The sequence below is a fragment of the Onychomys torridus genome, chromosome 3, assembly GCF_903995425.1.
Source record: "Onychomys torridus chromosome 3, mOncTor1.1, whole genome shotgun sequence".
Lineage (NCBI taxonomy): Eukaryota > Metazoa > Chordata > Mammalia > Rodentia > Cricetidae > Onychomys > Onychomys torridus.
The window spans coordinates 51,415,404-51,435,063 of NC_050445.1; the positions used below are offsets into that span (position 1 = coordinate 51,415,404).

General features: G+C 34.6%; 1 protein-coding gene across 3 annotated transcripts in view; it reads left to right on the top strand.

The window, feature by feature from the left end:
* Positions 1–17,793, top strand: part of Asz1 (ankyrin repeat, SAM and basic leucine zipper domain containing 1) — a 39,004-nt gene extending 21,211 nt beyond the window's left edge. Inside the window, exons 5-14 of one of the 3 annotated variants that reach the window (XM_036182607.1) lie at positions 421–532; positions 1,036–1,170; positions 1,819–1,943; positions 2,793–2,868; positions 3,778–3,834; positions 4,727–4,836; positions 13,318–13,423; positions 13,705–13,706; positions 14,222–14,306; positions 17,358–17,510. In XM_036182607.1, the coding sequence (XP_036038500.1) occupies positions 421–532; positions 1,036–1,170; positions 1,819–1,943; positions 2,793–2,868; positions 3,778–3,834; positions 4,727–4,836; positions 13,318–13,423; positions 13,705–13,706; positions 14,222–14,306; positions 17,358–17,510 (961 nt within the window). Of the gene's footprint in view, positions 1–420; positions 533–1,035; positions 1,171–1,818; positions 1,944–2,792; positions 2,869–3,777; positions 3,835–4,726; positions 4,837–13,317; positions 13,424–13,704; positions 13,707–14,192; positions 14,307–17,357 lie in introns of those variants that run through there. The other 2 variants (XM_036182606.1, XM_036182608.1) reach the window with 2 other exon arrangements.
* Positions 17,794–19,660: the final 1,867 nt, after the last annotated feature.

Genomic DNA, 19,660 nt, shown 5'->3' on the forward strand with positions numbered 1-19,660 from the left:
TTTATAATATTTTGCATACAGTATATTTTGGTCATATTCTTTCCCCCTCCTCTAGCTCCTCTCAAATCCTCCCCACACAACTTCATGCTTTATTCTCTCTCTTCTCTAACAAAACAAAACAATACAAAAAGTCAAAACAAACATAGCCAATAAGACAAAATACCAAAACAACAAAAATCACACACAAAAAGTGGAGTTGAATTTGTATTGGACATCTACTCCTGGTCATGGGGCCTGCCCTGGAATGTAGTTGATAAACCTGTGACACCCAATTGTGTTTTTAAAAATCACGTATTATATTTAAAGTTCTTGTTTCCTTCTCTTCATTCTTGATGACATTGTGTGTGCATACTTCTGTGAAATTGAGTGGCTGCTAGTGGTAGCATGAACACAAATGTCTCTTTCCTTCTTCCTCCATAGGAGACTTATGACTCCAATCATGTATGCTGCCCGAGACGGTCACACTCAGGTTGTTGCTCTGCTTGTTGCTCATGGAGCAGAAGTTAACGCCCAGGATGAGAATGGTTATACTGTGAGAAATGCTTTTCCCAGTTGACTTCTTTTTCTGAGACACTGAGACTTTGCTATTATACCAATACCCTACACAAATGGCTAGTGATGTCAGTGAGTTAAGGAAAGTTGTAGAAGGCTTGGGCTGTAGTCACTGCTAGGCGAAAATACTGTGACAGCAACAGCTTAGAGAAGGGGAATTATTTGATACTTGATAAAAGAGGCTATAATGCACAACAAAACCAGGGCTCTAGAAAACGCACCTGAGTTCTTTCACAGAAAACACCTGTAATGGCAGGTTCGTTCTTTACTCCATGACATTACTTAACTGTGCAAAACAGTGCTTGGGTCATAAGATCCTGAGTACAGCTGGGAAGATGTTTACATTATATTTGCAGTGCAGAGATTGCATCCTTGTGCTAATTAGCCATGCTCCTTTTTCTGTGCCATAAATACCGGTGGAAATACTTCTTACCTATCTCACATGCCCTCCTTTTTAAACAGTCCTCTTTCCCACACTTACAGGCCTTAACATGGGCAGCACGTCAGGGTCATAAAAATGTAATTCTGAAGTTGCTTGAACTTGGAGCTAATAAAATGGTACAGACCAAAGATGGCAGGACACCAAGCGAGATTGCAAAAAGATATAAACATCTTGAGGTACTCACCTGTGTACTGTCTGTGTTGTATTACCATTCAGAATTTTTATATTATTTGTTACAGTTCCTAAGTATAATAATAATAATTATAACATTTTGAACAATTATTAAATACTTGAATAGCTTTTCTTCTCCGAGCAAGTAATGGAAACTTTATTTTGCTTGAACAGTCATCTTTTAAATCACAGCATTGATATTGCAGTCATTTAAGTCATATGAAAAGAGAGTAAACTTCTGTAAGAAACACTGGCATGGCATAGACTACTTTGAGAGGCACACTTGGGGTATGTGTATATGTAGTCATGCTGTTTACCTCACTCCAGCTTAGCCATGTGTTTCAAGTACTGCCTATTTAATTTATAAATAATTTCTCTAAAATGTTTCATATTATCTTGAAAATATTAATTAAAAATACTATTCTTGATTTTTAAATTTTGGAATTAGTGTCTTTTTATTATTATTTTAGGTTAAATAAGAATTTACTTGATTTTACAAAAGGCTTTCTTGGGATACAGAGTTATAAAACTCTGAACCACTCACCTTGTTAGCATTTTCTTTCTAGATAGAAAATAATATGTTCACATTTCTTGTTAGTGTAAGGGATAATAATAATGTTAACTGCATTTGAATGGCTCGGAATTTTTTTCAGATCTTCAACTTACTTTCTTTCACTCTAAACCCTTTGGAAGGAAAACTTCAGCAGCTAACCAAAGAAGAGACTATTTGTAAACTGTTGGCCACAGATTCTGATAAAGAAAAGGATCACATATTTAGGTAACATGTTTGAGTTCAATAGAATGTATACAAAATGCATATTTTATTACTTATAGTAAATTTTCAAGTTTTAAAATATATGGTATTTCAAACTTCTATAAGCATTTTAAAATGTCACTTAAAAATGTCTGGATTTTAGATGCTTTGCTCTCCAAAATTTTAGAGGAATTTTATTTAGTTATTTGCTTTATTTAACTCTGACTTTAATATACATTTTAGTACAATATCAAATTTTACTTTTAAGAGACTCAAGATTATATCTGTGTTCACACTTGTTTGTGTTAGATCTTGTTTTCTAATTATTGTTATTCTCTCTAGTTTTATAAGCTAAAATTTGAAAGAACAAATCCCTAAGTCCTGCTGTTCAGTACATGGCTACAAACCATCTAGTTACTACATTTGTAATTACCATCTAATTTATGTTTATTGAATTGAAAGACACTTCTGTGTGCAATATTTCATAACAAGTACATACTGATGAATATTTTCCACCTTAGGAAAGATGAGCTGAATATTACCACCCATGTCTTCCCTTCATTTGCTTAAGAAACTTTGTTTGGGATTGGGGATGTAGTTCACTGCTTAGATTGTGGGAAGTTTAAGTTTTCAGTTTTAGAAGGGAAGAGAAGAAGGGGTGAGGAAATAGGGGTAGGGGGAGACAAGGGGACAAAGAGAGAACCTAGTTTATTCCTTTGATGCAACAGCTAAATGTGCTATGTTAACTTACAAATGTATTCTGCCTAGATTCATTTTTGCCCATTCCTATGCTTATTGTTAAATAGACATGCACATATATTACTGTGCATATATAGTCTCTTCTGAAACTGACCTTGCTATGATATGTTATAGTCCATATACAGCGTTTGGAGATCTGGAAATATTTTTACATGGTCTTGGACTTGAGCATATGACAGACTTATTAAAGGTAGGATTTCATACAAAGCAGAGTAAGTTTTATATATTTGTGGCTATATTAGAATAAAATTAAATTTTAGTTCACAAGCATGCCATTTATTTCTCCTTCATTTATAGAGTATCCAATTTCAAATTTATAATAAGCACTTCCAGAAATTGTTAACCTAGGAATTTATATAAATTAGAATCTGTCTGAATTTCACATCATCTATCTGATACATTTCTACACATTTAAGCCCTACGTTTACAGCTGTTGTGTTTCTTGTGTGGAATACATGCATGATTTTGAACCACACAATCCTGTATTAGATATTTGCTCTGATTATTAACTGGAATATGCTACTTAAATATCAATTTTTCCTTAAGGACAACTATTTACATGAAGATTAAGTTAGGTCACACACCAATAACTATCTATGCCTTAAGCATACATAGCAGGATTTGAGTAGATGACAATTGTCACCAGGTAGAGAAGGATACTGAAGCAAAGGACTGTTCAAGATAGGTTCTCATAGGATTATGAACGTTGGTTCAGATATTTCAGAGTTGGATTCATTGTACAATGTTGAAACTTCTATCTGAGGAAACCTTGGGTCAGAAATCCTATTATTGATAGTTTAGTCTGATGCCATGTGAAATATAAATACTCGTAAAATATAATTTCTGCCCAATTTCCAGAACATTCTTTTTTTCTAAGGAATATGAGTGCTAGTCATTTTCTTTGATTCTGGGAAACTAGATACTGCATGCTTTTGTGTGTATATATTATCTAGCTCGTGATGTAGCCCTTAAGGTGCATACCCTCTGAAAAACCGGGAACTGTTTGAAGAAGCAGTTGAATGACAGCTGCTGTTCCCTTTCCTGCTTTGCTTTGAATTGTTCGCACTGAAAGGTGGTGGGGTTTTTGCCTTTTGTACAGGAAAGGGATATAACTTTAAGACAACTTCTGACCATGAAGAAAGATGAGCTTACAAAGGTAAGTATATAAATGCCAGATATATTCTTTTATTTTCTTGCACATTCTTTTATTTTCTATTTTAAAAATTCTAGGGCTATGTAGACTGATCCTTTGTAGATTCTTGGCTAGGATCAATAGTGGATTACCATGTGTAAATTGTACTGCAATACTAAGTTGCATAAAGAAAATTACGGGTTAGAACGTGGGGCTTCCTAGGATTGTTACTATATCCCAACTAGAACTACTACTCGTTTGCAGATGGGAAGTGGATTTGTAAAAACAGACGACTTAGAAGTAAGAGGTGATTATTAATGTGGCCATACTCGTTTATCTTCCAAATCAGCACCAATTATGTTGTCATCTATTATCATTAATAAATTCAGAATAGGGGTAGGAATTTTGAGAGGTACTTTGATAAGGAGGATACTTTAAAGTAAGGATCTTGCTGTAATAACACATTGCATAATTGAAATCTCTGCTGTCACTAAAAATCAAAATAACAAATTTTTAAACTAAATCCAGAAAGAAATTTACTTTAACATTGAAGGTAAAATACAAGTTAAAAAAATCAATTCTCACTTAAAACTAATAACACACTAAACAATATTTTGAAGGAAAAACTATTTGCTATGTGTTTTAAAATGATAATATTTTAAATTCTAATAATGTCACTTTTGAATCCATTAGTTATCATTATACATTGCAAAAAATGACTATAGTTAACTATATGCCCAAACCATTTATGATATAATTTTGTTGAGATACAAGCAAACAATATATTTAAGTGTATTATTTTCCAATTTTGTCCATTTTCCAAGATGTAAATTAATCTAGAAAATAGCATTAGAAGTCTTAATGAAATTATTCAAATATAACTCTCGTACTGAAACTTTCAATTATTTCTCCTTAGAATGGAATTGCCAGTAAAGATCAGCAAAAAATTCTGGCTGCTCTCAAGGAACTAGAAGTAGAAGAGATAAATTTTGGGAAATTACCTGAAGTGGCAAAACTGGAAATCAGGTACAATTATTAGTTTATGTTAATGTCATTTACAATCAAGTATTCTTTTTTAGTTTAGTGCCTAAGTATTTGATTTGATGCTACCGTTTTCCCAGGAAATAGGTTTTTAGATATATAGTAGTGTATCTATTATTTAGAGCCAGATGCACTTTATAAAGTTAATTTTCATAAAATTATTTTACAAAGAATCAAAACAGTCTATCTTGTTAACTTGCATAGAAACAATTTATATGTCTTTTTTATTGCATCTTCCTAAATCAAACCATATAAAAGATACCACATTTTCCTAGCATAATTCTCATTCTCTTTAAATCATATTAGATGCCAAACTGAAAAGTATGAATCATTGTCCAATTGGTAGAGTGATTGTCATGCAAACATGAGGACCTGAATTCAGTCCCTAAAGCTCCCAAAACAAGCCCTGCATGACGGTGTACACTTGTAAACTAAGTACTGGAGAGGAAGAGCCAGGCAGCTCCTTGGAACTCTCTGGCAGAGCCTACTCAGTGAGTCCCAGGCCAGCAAGACATCCTGTTGTAAATAGATAGATAGATAGATAGATAGATAGATAGATAGATAGATAGATAAGATAGACAATCCTTAAGGAGCAATGCCTGAGATGCCTGAGGCGGTCCTCTGGCTTCCATATGAAGTACATGTACACATGCATATACACACATGCACACAAATACACCCGTAGACACACAAACAAAAATAAAAAAATTAAAAATGGTAATGTTTTAACAATGGTCACAAAGAAACCATTTCTCTTGAGTTCATTTCCATTTCAAGCTTTACTATGTAAGAATGACATCTGAGTTTATGAGAGTATTACTCTTAAGTTTCTCTTTGGTCTTTTGTCTAGTTTAGGTGTTGAGGTGACAGCATTCCAAACTGATTAGGGAATTAGTATTCTCCTCTGCTCTCTGGACAAGCTTGTGGAGACAAGCGTTTCTTTCAAACATTTATGTAGATTTCCCCCCTGAAATCGTTGGGCCTGGGGTTTCCTGAGGGTATGCTTTTTATCATGATTGTGTCTTCTTTAGTAGTTACAAACTATTGAAGCTGGAGCTATTTTATTTTTACTTTATTTTAGTAATTTGTGGTTCTGAAGGACTTGGCCTTTTACTCAGTGGTTGAATTCACAAGCATACAGAGTTGGTGCTATTTCTTGCTATCCTTTTAGTAACCGTTGACTCCATTATAATATCCCATTTCATTACCAGTATTGATGCTTTCCTCTCTTATTTTTTATCTCCTTTTAATCTTGTTAGAGGTTTATTAATTTTTAGATAGATGCTCCTTTTTTAACTTAATGTTTATTTTGTGTCTGTGGAGAGTAGGATTTGTACATGGCACAGTGTTCATGTGGGAGCAGAGGACAACATATGGAATTTGGTTTTCTCTTATCACCATGTGGATCCCAGGGTTTGAACTCAGGGCGTCAGGCTTGGCTGGTGCTTTACCCACTGAGTCATCTCACTAGCCCATACACTTTCTTTTTGCTCCATTACTGCTTTTAATCTCATTGATTTTTTGCTGGTACCCTTGTTGTTTTCTTCATTCTGCCTGCTTTGAATTTATTTCTATAAGTGCATGAGATAGAACATTTTGATTTCTCCCTCCCTCCCTTCCTCTCTTTTTGTGACAGGATCTTCTTCTGTAACCTAAACAGGCCTCAGACACTCAATCTTCCTGCCTTAGCTTCCCAAGTGCGTACCACCTTGTATTATTGATATTTCTTTTTGATTTCTTGATATTTCTTTTTGTTATATAAGCATGTGGGTAGCCATTTGTATTTTCTTCCCAACATGGATGTAATTGAAAGTCACAAAAATTTTAATACATTTAATGGTCATTTTCATATACTTTTATGTACAATGTTTTTCCTTCAAGACTTTTTCTTTATTCATGTACTATTTAAAAGTATGTTCTTTGATTTATGTGTGCTTAGAAACTTTCCTATTGACTTCAGTTGGTTCAGCCTAGTAACTGTGTGATAGCTACAAAGAATAGGAAGAATGTAAACAAAGGCCAGAAAAGCTGAACGGCTTATGGCTTTTAAGTTATGATTGGTACATTTTGTAAATATTTTTGTATGTCAATATTACCTTACTTAAACATAAAACACATAGATTTTTGAAATCCTAAACAACACATAATTGTGTTCCTTCCAGTAGCATGGTAACTTTGAGCACCTGTTTAGCAACAGCAGCAAATAGCCAGCCTTTCTGTCCTGTAGAAAAATACTTACAAATGCAGTCTTGTCATCATGTATGTGACTATGAGTCAAGGAGATCTCAGGGTTGTTTTAGAACTTAGAGACTTTTTCCAAGAACCGATTTATATGATCCTGATGTCTTAAAGCCTATTAAAAAGACTGTGTTATAACTACTCTTTTCCCATTGTTTTGTCTTACTTTGCCTCCATATAGCAGGAAGGACTTAAGTATTTGATGTTATCATTATAGATAATATCATAGATTCTAAATATTTAAATGCATTATATGGGTTTTCAGACATGAGGTTTTTAAATCAACAACCCTTCTTAAATATCTCTGGTGTTTCATCATTGTTTCTAATAGGCAGTATTTCAAGGTGACTAACTTGTAGTAGATTGGAACCCCTAATATTACTTATTTTTTATCATGAGAGTTGCCTATATAAATGTTTTTGTGGGCTTTAATAGACTTAAGGAATGTAGAATCATGAATAGCTCACTTATTAAAACTGCCCAATTTTTTAAAAAATAAAAATGTCAAGCACATATTCCAGGAATTTGACCTTGTTATTAAATCACAGACTGTTTACATGATTGTAAAGACAAGGTTTTGCTTCCCATTTGTTTAAAGCCATCCTTTAAAGAAGAAATTAGTCATTAAGTCATAAGAAAACTAACAGCAGGAAAAGTTGAATTGATTGATTGTAATATCCTAATTATTTTATTTCAACAATTAAGCCACTGATTTATTTTAAAATACTTTGTGTGTGTCAGATTTTTAAATAATCTGTTATAAGAATGCACATATACTGTTCATTTACTTTTTTATGCCTTGGCATGTTTTGCAGAATTTAAATTTTAAATTTAAATATTAGTTTTGAACAAACTAGCCAGCATTCAGCAGTTTCTCCTCAGCCATTTTCTTTTATCTCTGAGCTACCTAAAATCCACTTGAATGTGTCAAAAGTATCTCAAAACTAAGTTCATCAAGAAACTACTCCCTCTCAAAAATCTATATAGGTCCAGTGTGTATGTGGAATATACTGTTCATACCTGTTATTTCTAAACATTATAAAATTGTAATTTCTAAATAATTAACAGCAAAGAAATGATTGGCATAGATTGAAACTTAATATTATGGGAAAATATCCATAATATGTTAAAAGCACATTGTAAACTGGTATATTATATATTATATTAGTTGTAGAAATCCATAGAATAAATACTGGAAAAAAACTATAAGAAAATATCCTGATAGAAAATAGTGCCACTTATATATATATCTTTGGGTGGTATGGCTTTTTTTTTTTCAGTTATTCTACAATAAGTATATAGTACTTCTATTTATAACACATTAATCACAGATATTAAATTTTATCTAGACTTCAAATTTTTAAGATATGGCCTAATCTGCTTATAAATGTTAAACATCAGCCACAGTGAAGTTTGGCTCCTTTTTTTTTTTTTTTTTTTTTTCAAGACAGAGTTTCTCTGTGTAGCTTTGGAGCCTGTTCTGCAACTCACTCTGTTACTCAGGCTGGCCTCGAACTCACAGAGATCCGCCTGCCTCTGCCTCCTGAGTGCTAGAATTAAAGGCGTGCACCACCACCACCTGGCCTCTGTTCTTGATCATTCTTATCATTAGCTTTCCTCCTTGTTACTCTGAGACCAGGCTAGAGGAACTGCTCCAATCTGGGCCATGCTCTTCCATGGCAAGAGAAGAGATATGACATAAACAACCAGCAGAACTAGTCAGTGGCTCTCTAAGCTCAGAGGAATAGGAATTTTGCTGTGAGATCATGTTTTGTAGGAATGTCAAAAGCTGTACCCACGAAGTCTCACAAACATGGCTGACTAAACAAGAGCTGAATAAGGATTATACCAATAGACATGTTAGTGTGGATGGGGGAGGTTTCATGAGGTCTCAACCTACATGAAGAACTACAGGCAACTAGGAATGCTGAGAATAGGAGAGTCTTCCCTGGGGAAGAGCATACCAATTGCTTATCCAATACCAAATGGCTACCCTTAAAAGTATATACATACACATGACATTATACAGACTGAGCAGGTTGTATATATGTATTTAGAAGTATATATATATGTGTATATAACAACAGTTAATGAAGAAAGAGGACATAAATTTGAAAGAGAGCAAAGAGACTGTTTAGAGGAGGAAAGGGAAGGGGAAGTGATGTAATTGTATTGTAATCTCAAAAAAAAGCTTCACAGTCTTATTTTACGTGCCAGCATAGACTACATTGTCAATCCTTGTGTTACTGGGACATAAAATACAACCCCCTTAAAAGGAAAAGATAGTTCACACACACACACACACACACACACACACACACACACGATCAAATAATTTATCTTACCATACCTTTATCATATCTGCTTATTTAGAATTCCTTAAATGTACACAAATTGTTAGGGCTGCATGCAACCTTCTACAGGTTGTGCATTGTATAACACTGATAGAAGATACCATATGCATGCTATATGACATCATTGGTGCTCTCTAGAGCTGTGATTTATGTAACTTGCCTATTACTGGTCAGTGGTCCGAAAAATTATGTCGTGAGAAAGACTCATGTTTTCTTCTCATTTAGTATCTTAGTTACTTTTTTCTTGCTGTGATAAGACACTGTGGTGCTTTAAATAAAAGCATAGGTTCATATATTTAAACACTTAGTCACCAGGGAGTGAAACTGTTTAAAAGGATTAGAAGTGTGTCAATTTTGAGGTTTCAAAAGCCCTCACCAGGCCCAGTGAGTGAGTCTCTTTCTTTGTCTGTCTCTGTCTTTCTACCTCTCTCTCCACCACAAGCCACCCCCACCAACCCCCCCCCCTCACCACCACCCCTCTATGGATCAGGATGTGGAACTCTTAGTGTATCACATCTGCCTATGTGCCACCATGTTCCCTGCCATGATGATAATGGACTAACCTTAGAAACTATAAGCAAGTACCCAGTTAAATGCTGTCTTTTATAAAAGTTGCCTTGGTCATGGTGTCTCTTCACAGCAATAGAACACTAAGACAGACACCATGACCAAGGTAACTTATAAAAGAAAATGTTCAATTTGGACTTATGATTTCAGAAAGTTAAGAGTCCCTGATAACAGGACAAAGGCATGAAGGTAGCAACAGCTGAGAACTTTTATCTTAATTCCTGCGCAGGAGGAAGAGATAGAACGAGATGCTAGGAATGGCACTAGTCTTTTGAAATCACAAAGCCTGTCTCCATAGATTCAGAAGGCCACAACTCCTGATTCTTCCCAAATAGTTCTACTAGCCAGGGACCAAGTATTCAAATAGTAAGCCCGTGGGGCCATTCTCATGCAAAAACTCCACATTTAATAAGACTGTAATTTTGTAAGTGGTACTGTTCACTTACTTTAATTGAGTTGCTTACTGTCTTCAGAAAGTGCTTAAGAGTTTCTATTTCACATATATTATGGATAAACTGTCTATAATTTTATACTTACTATCATTTGATGTTTTAAATTACAATTCTCAATGAATACTAATTTCCTTGAACTTGTTACATTAAATACATAGGGCATTAATGAATCACCTGTTGAGTACTTACTGTTTTTATTGCTAGTAAACAAAATTCAAGTATCAGAAGAGCACTAAACTCTAAATTATATGTATACTGTATATAAACATTACATAGACACAAATCAACAGGAGTAATCCCTCTTGTTGTTCTGCATTCTCTTCTGTTCTTTCTAGAGTAAAAATCAGAACATGTAATAAAGAAAAAGAACATGCATTTTAAGAATGCTTTATAACCACTGTTTTTTGTTGCTAAAAATAAAGCGGTAAGACCTTAAAAATATGTACTTTCACTTTGGTTTTGAAAGGATCCAAAAAAGGGGGTGGACCAGACCTATAGCCCCTGTGCTTGGGAGGTGGACACAGAGAGTCAGGAATTCCATGCATCCACAGCTACATAGTGAGTCCCGGGCCAGGCTAGGGAATGAGACCAAACACAAAAGAGAGGAAGCAGCCATGGAGTCAGTGCCTAGAGAGAGAGTCTGTACTCTTGTGTTTTGTTTTTCAGTTCAGTCTAATAGCTAACAGGCTTCCCGGAAAGGAAAATGCTGTGTACATCCTACTGAGGTGCTGTAAAGAATAGTTTGTCTTTAGTTTCATGGGAAGTCGACACTATTTCTTTAAAGACTTTTTTATCCTAGTGTGTAAAACTCTACAGTATTTGGCCAGAGATTACATAGAAGAATGTTGTTTGGAGTTAAAAGTAGTTTTTGGTCTCATAGTTGAGGATTTTTTTTTTTTTTTTTATGATTTCTATTTTAGTAGATACTATTGACACATTATACAGACTCCCCCCCCCCCCATTTTTCTAAAGTGTAGTAGCATTTTATGGTAAAATGTTCCCATTTTATCCATTCAAATTTTGTCTTTTCTATTTCTCTGAATTACTTATCTAATTTGACAGTTATTTGTTCTGTTGGATTGTGTGGGTTGCACTGTGGTTTCCACTGCAGATTGGTCTGTCAGTTATTAAAGCCAGTCCAGTCTCCTGTCTAAACTGATAGATATTTAAGTTACTCAACCGTCTTCCCTGTAAAGTTTTCTTCTATAAGAGTGGTCAGCTCCGATCTCCTTCTGCTTCCCAGGCTACCTTTCTTTCTCCAAACACGTGTTTACTGCTCTCAGTTCTCTTCTCATGTCCCTTTTTCTGTGATCTTCAGAATCACAGTTTTGATACTACTGCCACCTGGATTGTGCTCACATCCATGCTAGAAGGAATAACTAGTCTAGTTAGATGCTAGTGAATACAAGGTATGTTTTTTCTTATTGATGTTCCCTCACTGTCTCTGAACTGTATCTCATCTCTTAGAGTCTACAGATCTCAGAATAGACATGGGTCAAAGACATTCTACTGTGTACTAATTGTTACCCACGTCTCATGTCATTGAAGTTACACCATGACTTATCTGACTTGGATGTCTTTTGCTAGACAGAATGCCAGATACTTTATATTGTCTTCTTCTTGTCCTCATGAAAGTCTTGTCTCCATTCTAGAGATTTGGAAGTATCTGACTTAAGATTAGGCTTGTTCAAGATCTGAAAGCTTCCTATATGTGGACGCTGAGTCCAAACTCAGGTCAACCCAACTCAAGAGTCTGTGTCCTTAGTTAGGCTATAATGTTTTTTCTTCATCTTCTTATCTGCTCTTATTCATCCCCAAAATCAGTTCCTTGCTTAATGATACGTTCATCTAGTGAAACAAAAAATGAAAAGCATCCTAGGTTGTTTTTGTTTTACATGCATTTCTATTTCATTTTTTTTCTGGTTTATTTCCTAAAAATTTCTAAAAACAATTCTGTTCCTCCTTTCAGTTCTTTACCTTAAGCTGTCTCTCCCTGATAGGGAATTTCCCAGTTCTTCCATCTATATGTTACTTTAATCCACAACAATCACCAAGTAAAATTTATACCAAGTTTTGACTTTCTCCCTTCCTGTTTGAACTCCTTCAGGATCCTTACATTATGAGGAATACAAAACCCTTTGGAAGGTAGTTACATTCAGCCTGTCGCTGCTCCTTTCTGATGATCTTACTTTAGTCTGCCTCAATTGCTCCCCTGTTCTGTACTTTCATATTTACCAAGTCTTTCTGTCTGGAACTTCTTCCCTTCCTTACCTAAATGCAAAATGTATTATTTGGCTCCAAGTTCAGTCTGAGTATCATTTCTATCAACTGTTTCTAATTCCTTATTCCCACCATAGTGTGTGGTACTAAATTAATTCTCTCTGAGTTTTAGATTGTTCGCCTGTGAACAAGTGTTAGCCACCTCAGACACTGGTAGGGATAAATAAAACAATTAATGTAAAAATTCAGTGCACTATCCTCCATGATAGCTACTCAGATAATGGTTCTTTAATCTTCGTGTATCCCTTCACATAATAATTTCATGTCTATATCTCACTTTGGAATTTGAGATTCTTGGAGCAGGGGCTGTGACTCAGTAGCAGAGCTTGTCTGGCAAATACAAAGTCCAGGGTTCAATTTCCATATCACAGAAACTTTGTAATAAATAAGGAGTGGTAAAGGAGTCCCTTGTTCTTGGGATTCAAGGCTTGGTTTTCTTTTCTTTTACACTTAGTGCATATTTCAGTTCCAAATAATGGGAGGTTGATAGTCTTTAGACCTCATTAACGTTAGAAGCAGGCTGGTATAGTGAAGTAAAGCACTCTCACTGGTTCCTGTTTGTCTCCTTCCTTCAGTGGTGATGAGTTCCTCAACTTCCTTCTGAAATTAAATAAGCAGTGTGGCCATTTAATCACAGCTGTGCAGAATATCATCACCGAGTTACCTGTAAATTCTCACAAGGTATTTAAGCAAGATTTGCTCCATGCAAAGTGTGAGTGTTGAGCAGTCTAGATGAATTCATGATAACCCGTTAGGCAGTCCTGATCTGACAACATTCCACTAGTTGTTCAGCAGGAGACCCAAAGCAGCAAATCTAATATTCTCTTCTACATTTAATTTATTATAAAACCTTGTACTCTCAGCCTCAAGCAAAGGGGAAATAAGGCAAACCAAAGTCTAAACTGATCTCTGTATTGAACTTGTCCTTTGTTGTTAATGAAGATTTAATTGATTAGAATGAGAAGTGTTAGGAGACCCAAGTGAAAGATGAGGCGAAATGAATGTTATTTAAAAATTACATTGATGTATAGTTTTCTTAATTAAGGAAATTATAAATAGATACTGACTTAAAGAAGCAGATTTTTTTTTATTTTTTCCTTATTTTGTTTTGCCTGTTTGTCTAGAATGAAAATTTTTAAGCAGACTTGTTTTCCTATGTTAATATATACTAGTCTAAGAATGTCACTTTTTAAGTTTTTAAAAACTTATTTATTCACTACAAATATTACTAATATTAATTTCTACACATAAATATATATTTAGGAAAATAATATAGCAAGCTGATTCAACTGTTTGAATAAAATTACTGACTTTTGTTGCCAGGATTTATTCTGTGAACAACAAAGGTCAATTATATAATGTAATCTTTTAGAATGTCAAATAATCTTTGTGCATATAAATTGTGAAAAGTCATTTCTGTTCTTAATGTAACTTTTGGAAATCTCAACAGATAGTACTAGAGTGGGCTTCTCCCAGAAGTTTTACTTCCGTTTGTGATGAACTGGTCAGTAATGTTGAAGATTTGAATGAAGAGGTCTGCAAGCTGAAGGATTTGATTCAGAAGGTATAGATTTAACCTCCACATGGCTGGGACTCTTTCACAGCAGGTTGTTAGAACATGAAGCCATTTAACAAGGACCCCAGTAGGCACATAGAGAAATGGTACAATGACAATTTGCGAAGGGAGAGGGTCACATAAGAGACAGGAACTGTTTGCCATTAAAGGAGCACGTGCTGAATGAACATGTCCTTCCTGTGCTTCTGATCAGCAAGAAAATGACTGTCCCAATCCAATGATGGTCTGTCTAGAGTTCATTAGACATACCCTCATGGGAAGCTGCTTGTACACCAACTAGAAAATAGTGCTACCTCTTGGTAACAGTTTATTCCAAAGTTGTATGGACCATACAAGCTGTCCTATACAATGCAGATAGTGTGATAATTATGGTATGTTTATTTACTAATCTGTGCACTTGGAGCTTAGTTTAGGGGTAGAGTGTTTGCTTAGTGCATGCCAGACCCTTGGTTCAATCCTCAGCACAGAAAACAGAAAAAAATAATGTGAAACTAATGGAAAATAATTGAAACCATTTATCCACTTGTAAAAGATAGAAATTACACTGTTACTTATAACTTATAAATATACAAATGCAAAAAGGTCCCATGAAATACTTACTAGCTCTGTTAATGAGATAAGGTTGGCAATGAAGTATTATTTCTACTAGTCAGACTCCATATCATCTCTTATAATTTAACCATTTTTGGAATGTTGGCATTTTTATCTGTCTTTATATTCATATAGAAGTAGCATGTGTCTGGATTTAAAGGCAGGTTGTTTTTCCTCTTTAAAAAACTGTTTATACCTAGGTACATGCTACTGAAATAGCAACCTTTATTGAAGCTAGAAAATAAAGGGAAACACCCTAAGTTTCCTAAAAAACTCACTGAGTCCCTGTCAATTTAATAAATAAGTTTGATGTCTGCAAAACTTTTGTGATACATCTGAAACATATAGTTTTAGCCCAAGACTCATTTAATATTTTCAGTAATGTCTTATCAAAAAATTTAAAAGCAAACTTCATGTTCAAGGTAATTTATCATCTCCCTTATTAAAATATATTTAATCAACAGAAATCTTTTAAATCCAGAACAAAGTTGTGAAGCAAATTCTGTAATAGTGGAATGCAGATGCTTTAACTGAGAAAATAAGAGTACATTTCAACTTGTGAAGCACATCAGCTCCTTTCCAGTGACAGAGGTGCTTCAGGAGGAGTTGTATTGTTTGTGACAGTCATTCATTGACCAGACGCTGGGAGCCCACACAAGCTAGAAAGAGCCTGAATTTGCTGAGAACACAAAAATGATAACTCTGTTCATCCTTACTTCCTCCATCTCATCTAGAATTGAGGGAAAGTGGGATTTACCCAACATTCTTTATGAGAATCCAAGGAAAGTAGAAAGATTTATGTATAGAAACTTCCTTGATGATGTATACATCACTTTAAATGTAGGAAATTCCCAAAAACACATTTGTAGCAGGAGTGGGTACTTATTTAACTTTTCAAACTAAAACCTGGATGTAGGTTGAGCAGTTAGATGTAATTAGAGAGAAAGAACCAAGAATTCTTTGCCAGATAAAAGTAAGAAGAATTGTTTTAAAACTTACTGAATCTAAAGCATGATATGATTCGATACCATAATTTTAATTAATAATATATGCCTGTGAAAAGAATGTTCATCCCTTTTTTACTACATGGGTAGTATATTTTTCTGTGAACATTATCTATCTAGAATTTAAAATTTCTGTTTAAAAACTGGCCTGAAAATATGTTGATTGGCCCATAACATTGGCACATACTATTCTTTAGTCAGAAAAGTCTTAATTTTTGAGCAAATGAATAGACTGATTTTTCTAAATTAATCTTACATGAACAGTACTTGTTGTAATGAGACTTTATTCAGAAAATTGGAGAGGGTTTTGTATTTGGGAATATGTTATCATGCTTTTTAAGCTTTTGGAAGTTTAAAATTTATTAATAGGAACTTTTCAAAGAAGTATACAAGTTATCACAGACAAGTGTATAGAGGTAACAGAGAGGGAAGGAGAGGTCAAGGCTAGCCTTTAACACCACATCATTCTCTTTCAAACCAACACACTGACAACTCTTGTTAGGAAGGGTCATTGGCTAATAAAGGAATGACTGTCCTAGGATTCAGTAAATGGAGCATCAGTGTCAAAAAAGAATCTGTTGCTGAATGAAGCCATTTGGAAGCTAAACCAAGATTATGGTCTTAATGAGATTGGCATCAGAGTCTATTTTTCTACTATAAATTTGAAATTAATTTTGCAGACTTTTAAATTAAATATTTACACTGTAGAATTTCAAAGTCATTATTCCTGCTGTTGTTGAAAGTATTTCTATCGTCACCCTAGTGCAGGATGTTTCTAGTAAATATCACTCCATGAATGTGTCCAGTTCTTTTTATCTTTTAAAGATCTTTTGCTTTCTGCTCATTCTCCTCTTGACCCATTCCAGCAGCTATCTCTCCCCTCTTTCCCCCTGCCCCTGGGAGGCTGCTTCACAGAAAATGTCTCTCTCGGGGAGTTTAGAAGCAGTCTAGGAAATTGACTCTCATTGCTTAGAGCTGCTGTGTGAAGAAGCACTTACATTCTTTGACACATTTGTTCCTGCAGTTACAAGGCCATGTCTTTAGATGTTTTCTGAACTTCTGTTGTAGACTTGCTGTAAAGCTGGCTCTGTCTTTTATGGGATACTAGTCCAATTTACTACAGAAGGAAATAAATTCCAGTTGTTATTCATTAGAGGTAAAATAGAAACTTTTAAGTTGACATGAAAGGAACTTTGCCTCATGACATAAAAACACCATTTTAAAGTGTGATAGTCTATAAAAGTATTTATTATTACTATAAAAGTAATAATTATCTATGAAAGGATTCTGGTAAGAGGCATATATGTTCACTTTAAATCTGTCATGGAGTCTTGAGAAAAAATTTCTAAATCCAGTGAGTTAATAGGAACTTTTTTCTTCAAAACAAATGTTTTAATTTTCAGTACCTTGTCCCCTAACTCTTGTCTCCCATTCTAAACATCAGATGCAGAAGGAACGGGAAAATGATCCAACTCATGTCCCATTAGTAGAAGAAGTATCTACGTGGAAGAGTCGAATTTTGAAGAGGTCAGCAGTTACAGTCTGTGGATTTGGGCTGCTGCTTTTCATCTGCAAGCTAACTTGCCAGAGAAAATAATCCTAATATTGATTTAAGTTATATATGTACATCTTATTCAGAGTGTCCTAGCATTGCTTTTAATCATTTGTGGAACAACACAGCTTTATTTCCTTGTGCGTACTCCATAGGAAAAATTATGATAACATAAAACAGAGTTTTTCTTTAGAAGGTGACTTCAGTTTGGATTATATAAGTTTATTACATTTTTATGTTAATTCAATCAAGAAATTATGGCTAATTCTTTCATTTAAACCTGACTAAATCACATGCAAAATAAACGTTTGGTATTCTTTACATTCAGAGAAAGTGTGTTCACTTGTCATAAAGAAGTTAAGAATGTTTGTGAAGAGTTCATAAGTTGATATCCCTTTTAGGCCTTATTCACTTCTGGTTATTATATAATAAGGATCATCTTACTGCTTGTTTATTTATATGACATTGCTAAGAAAATTATGAATTATTGTGAAAGTATCAGAGAAAACAAGATAATAATAAAACATGAAAATCATTATAAATACTTTAAAAATTTTTTACATGCAGAATAAAAAAAATAAAATTAAGAAAAAGTATGTAAAGCATAAAATATGTTAGCATTATGGAAAGTATTTTTGCTAAATATCCTATATATAGTATTTTAGGAATATTATGAAAATGAATGGCATTTGATATATAATTTCTCATCTCTAAGAATGTATATTTTATTTTTCAATTCGAAATATTGATATTCAGATTTTAAAAGTGAACTGCAAAAACAGGCAGGTCCCATTTAGCAGGTAGTATGGTATCCAAACCTTGGCTGACTTAGTGCCATACTGAAAAGGGCTGTTGTCTACAGTTAAGAGTAACAGCAAATGAAGGGGAGAACTGCAGGATGAGAGAAGAGGGTATGGACTAGAATGAGTAGCAGTTTCTGCCTAGTCTTAATACCAAAGCTGCTAGGTTCAAACCAGCGTTCTGCAGAGGCACTCAGTTGTGTGTCATTGGGAAGTAATTACATGGTGAAGGGCATCTAACACCCAACTGTTAAAGCAAGCATGCTTGATGTGATATCTCCTATTTAAACAAGTTCAAGACATAGAAACATGGGATTTGTTTTAGCACATGGTGTATCACTCCCAACACATACTTACAAGAAGTCATTTAATACACATTACTCTTATTTTTCTTTTAAAAATGAATTATGGAAATCATTTTACCTGATGAACCACTTGGTGGCCTTTTACTTCAGTGTACTTTAAAAAGAATGCTTGGTCTTCTTTTGGTTGGATGTGTTCCTGCTGTTTTTACTTAACAAAATCAAGCTCAATATTCAGCTATCAGTTGTGAATTTATATTACTTGTTTTCCAGAGTTTATCATATAGTTCTTTACAATGGTGAAGTACTCTGCCCCAGTGTTCTTCAAATGTGAGGAAATTTAATACTATAGATTTACTGTTAGCCACATCTTCTGAAAGTCCTATTTCTGCCTTGGCAAATACAGTGTGATTTCCAGATTACAGGCTAAAAATAACTAGGGCATCATTTTATATTTGTTGAAATTCTTCTCCAGGTAATGTATCAATAGAATTAATAAGGACTTCCTTATGATTTAAAATCAGTTGATATCTAGAATGTAATTCCCTTCTCACTCTAATTAGTTGACCTCATGGGCTTGAAGGAGTGTTAACCATTACTGCTCCTGGAATAGGGAACTTGGTGCCTCCTTCAATCACAGAGACAGATGTTGTCATTGGAACTTACCTTAGTCTGAATCAGAAAGTGTTCCTTTATTTGGAACCAATTTTGGGATTATAGCCATGTGCTGAAATGAAATATCTGAAAAGTGAGTACACTTCCCCTCAGTTTGGGTTTCTACTGCTGTGATAAAACATCATGATCAAAAGCAACTTGGAAAACAAAGATTTTATTTCCACTAAAACTCTCAGGTCATACTCCATCACTGAGAGAAGTCAGAGCAGGACCTGGAGGCAGGAACTGAAGCAGAGGCCATGGAGGGATGCTGCTCACTGGCTTAATCCCATGGCTTGCTCACCTTGCTTTCTTACAAAACCAGACCACCAGCCCAGGCGTGGTACCACTCACAGTGAACTGGCCCCTCCCATATCCATTAATCAAAAAAAATTGCACCACAGGCTTGCCCACAGGCCAATCTCATAAGGATGTTTTC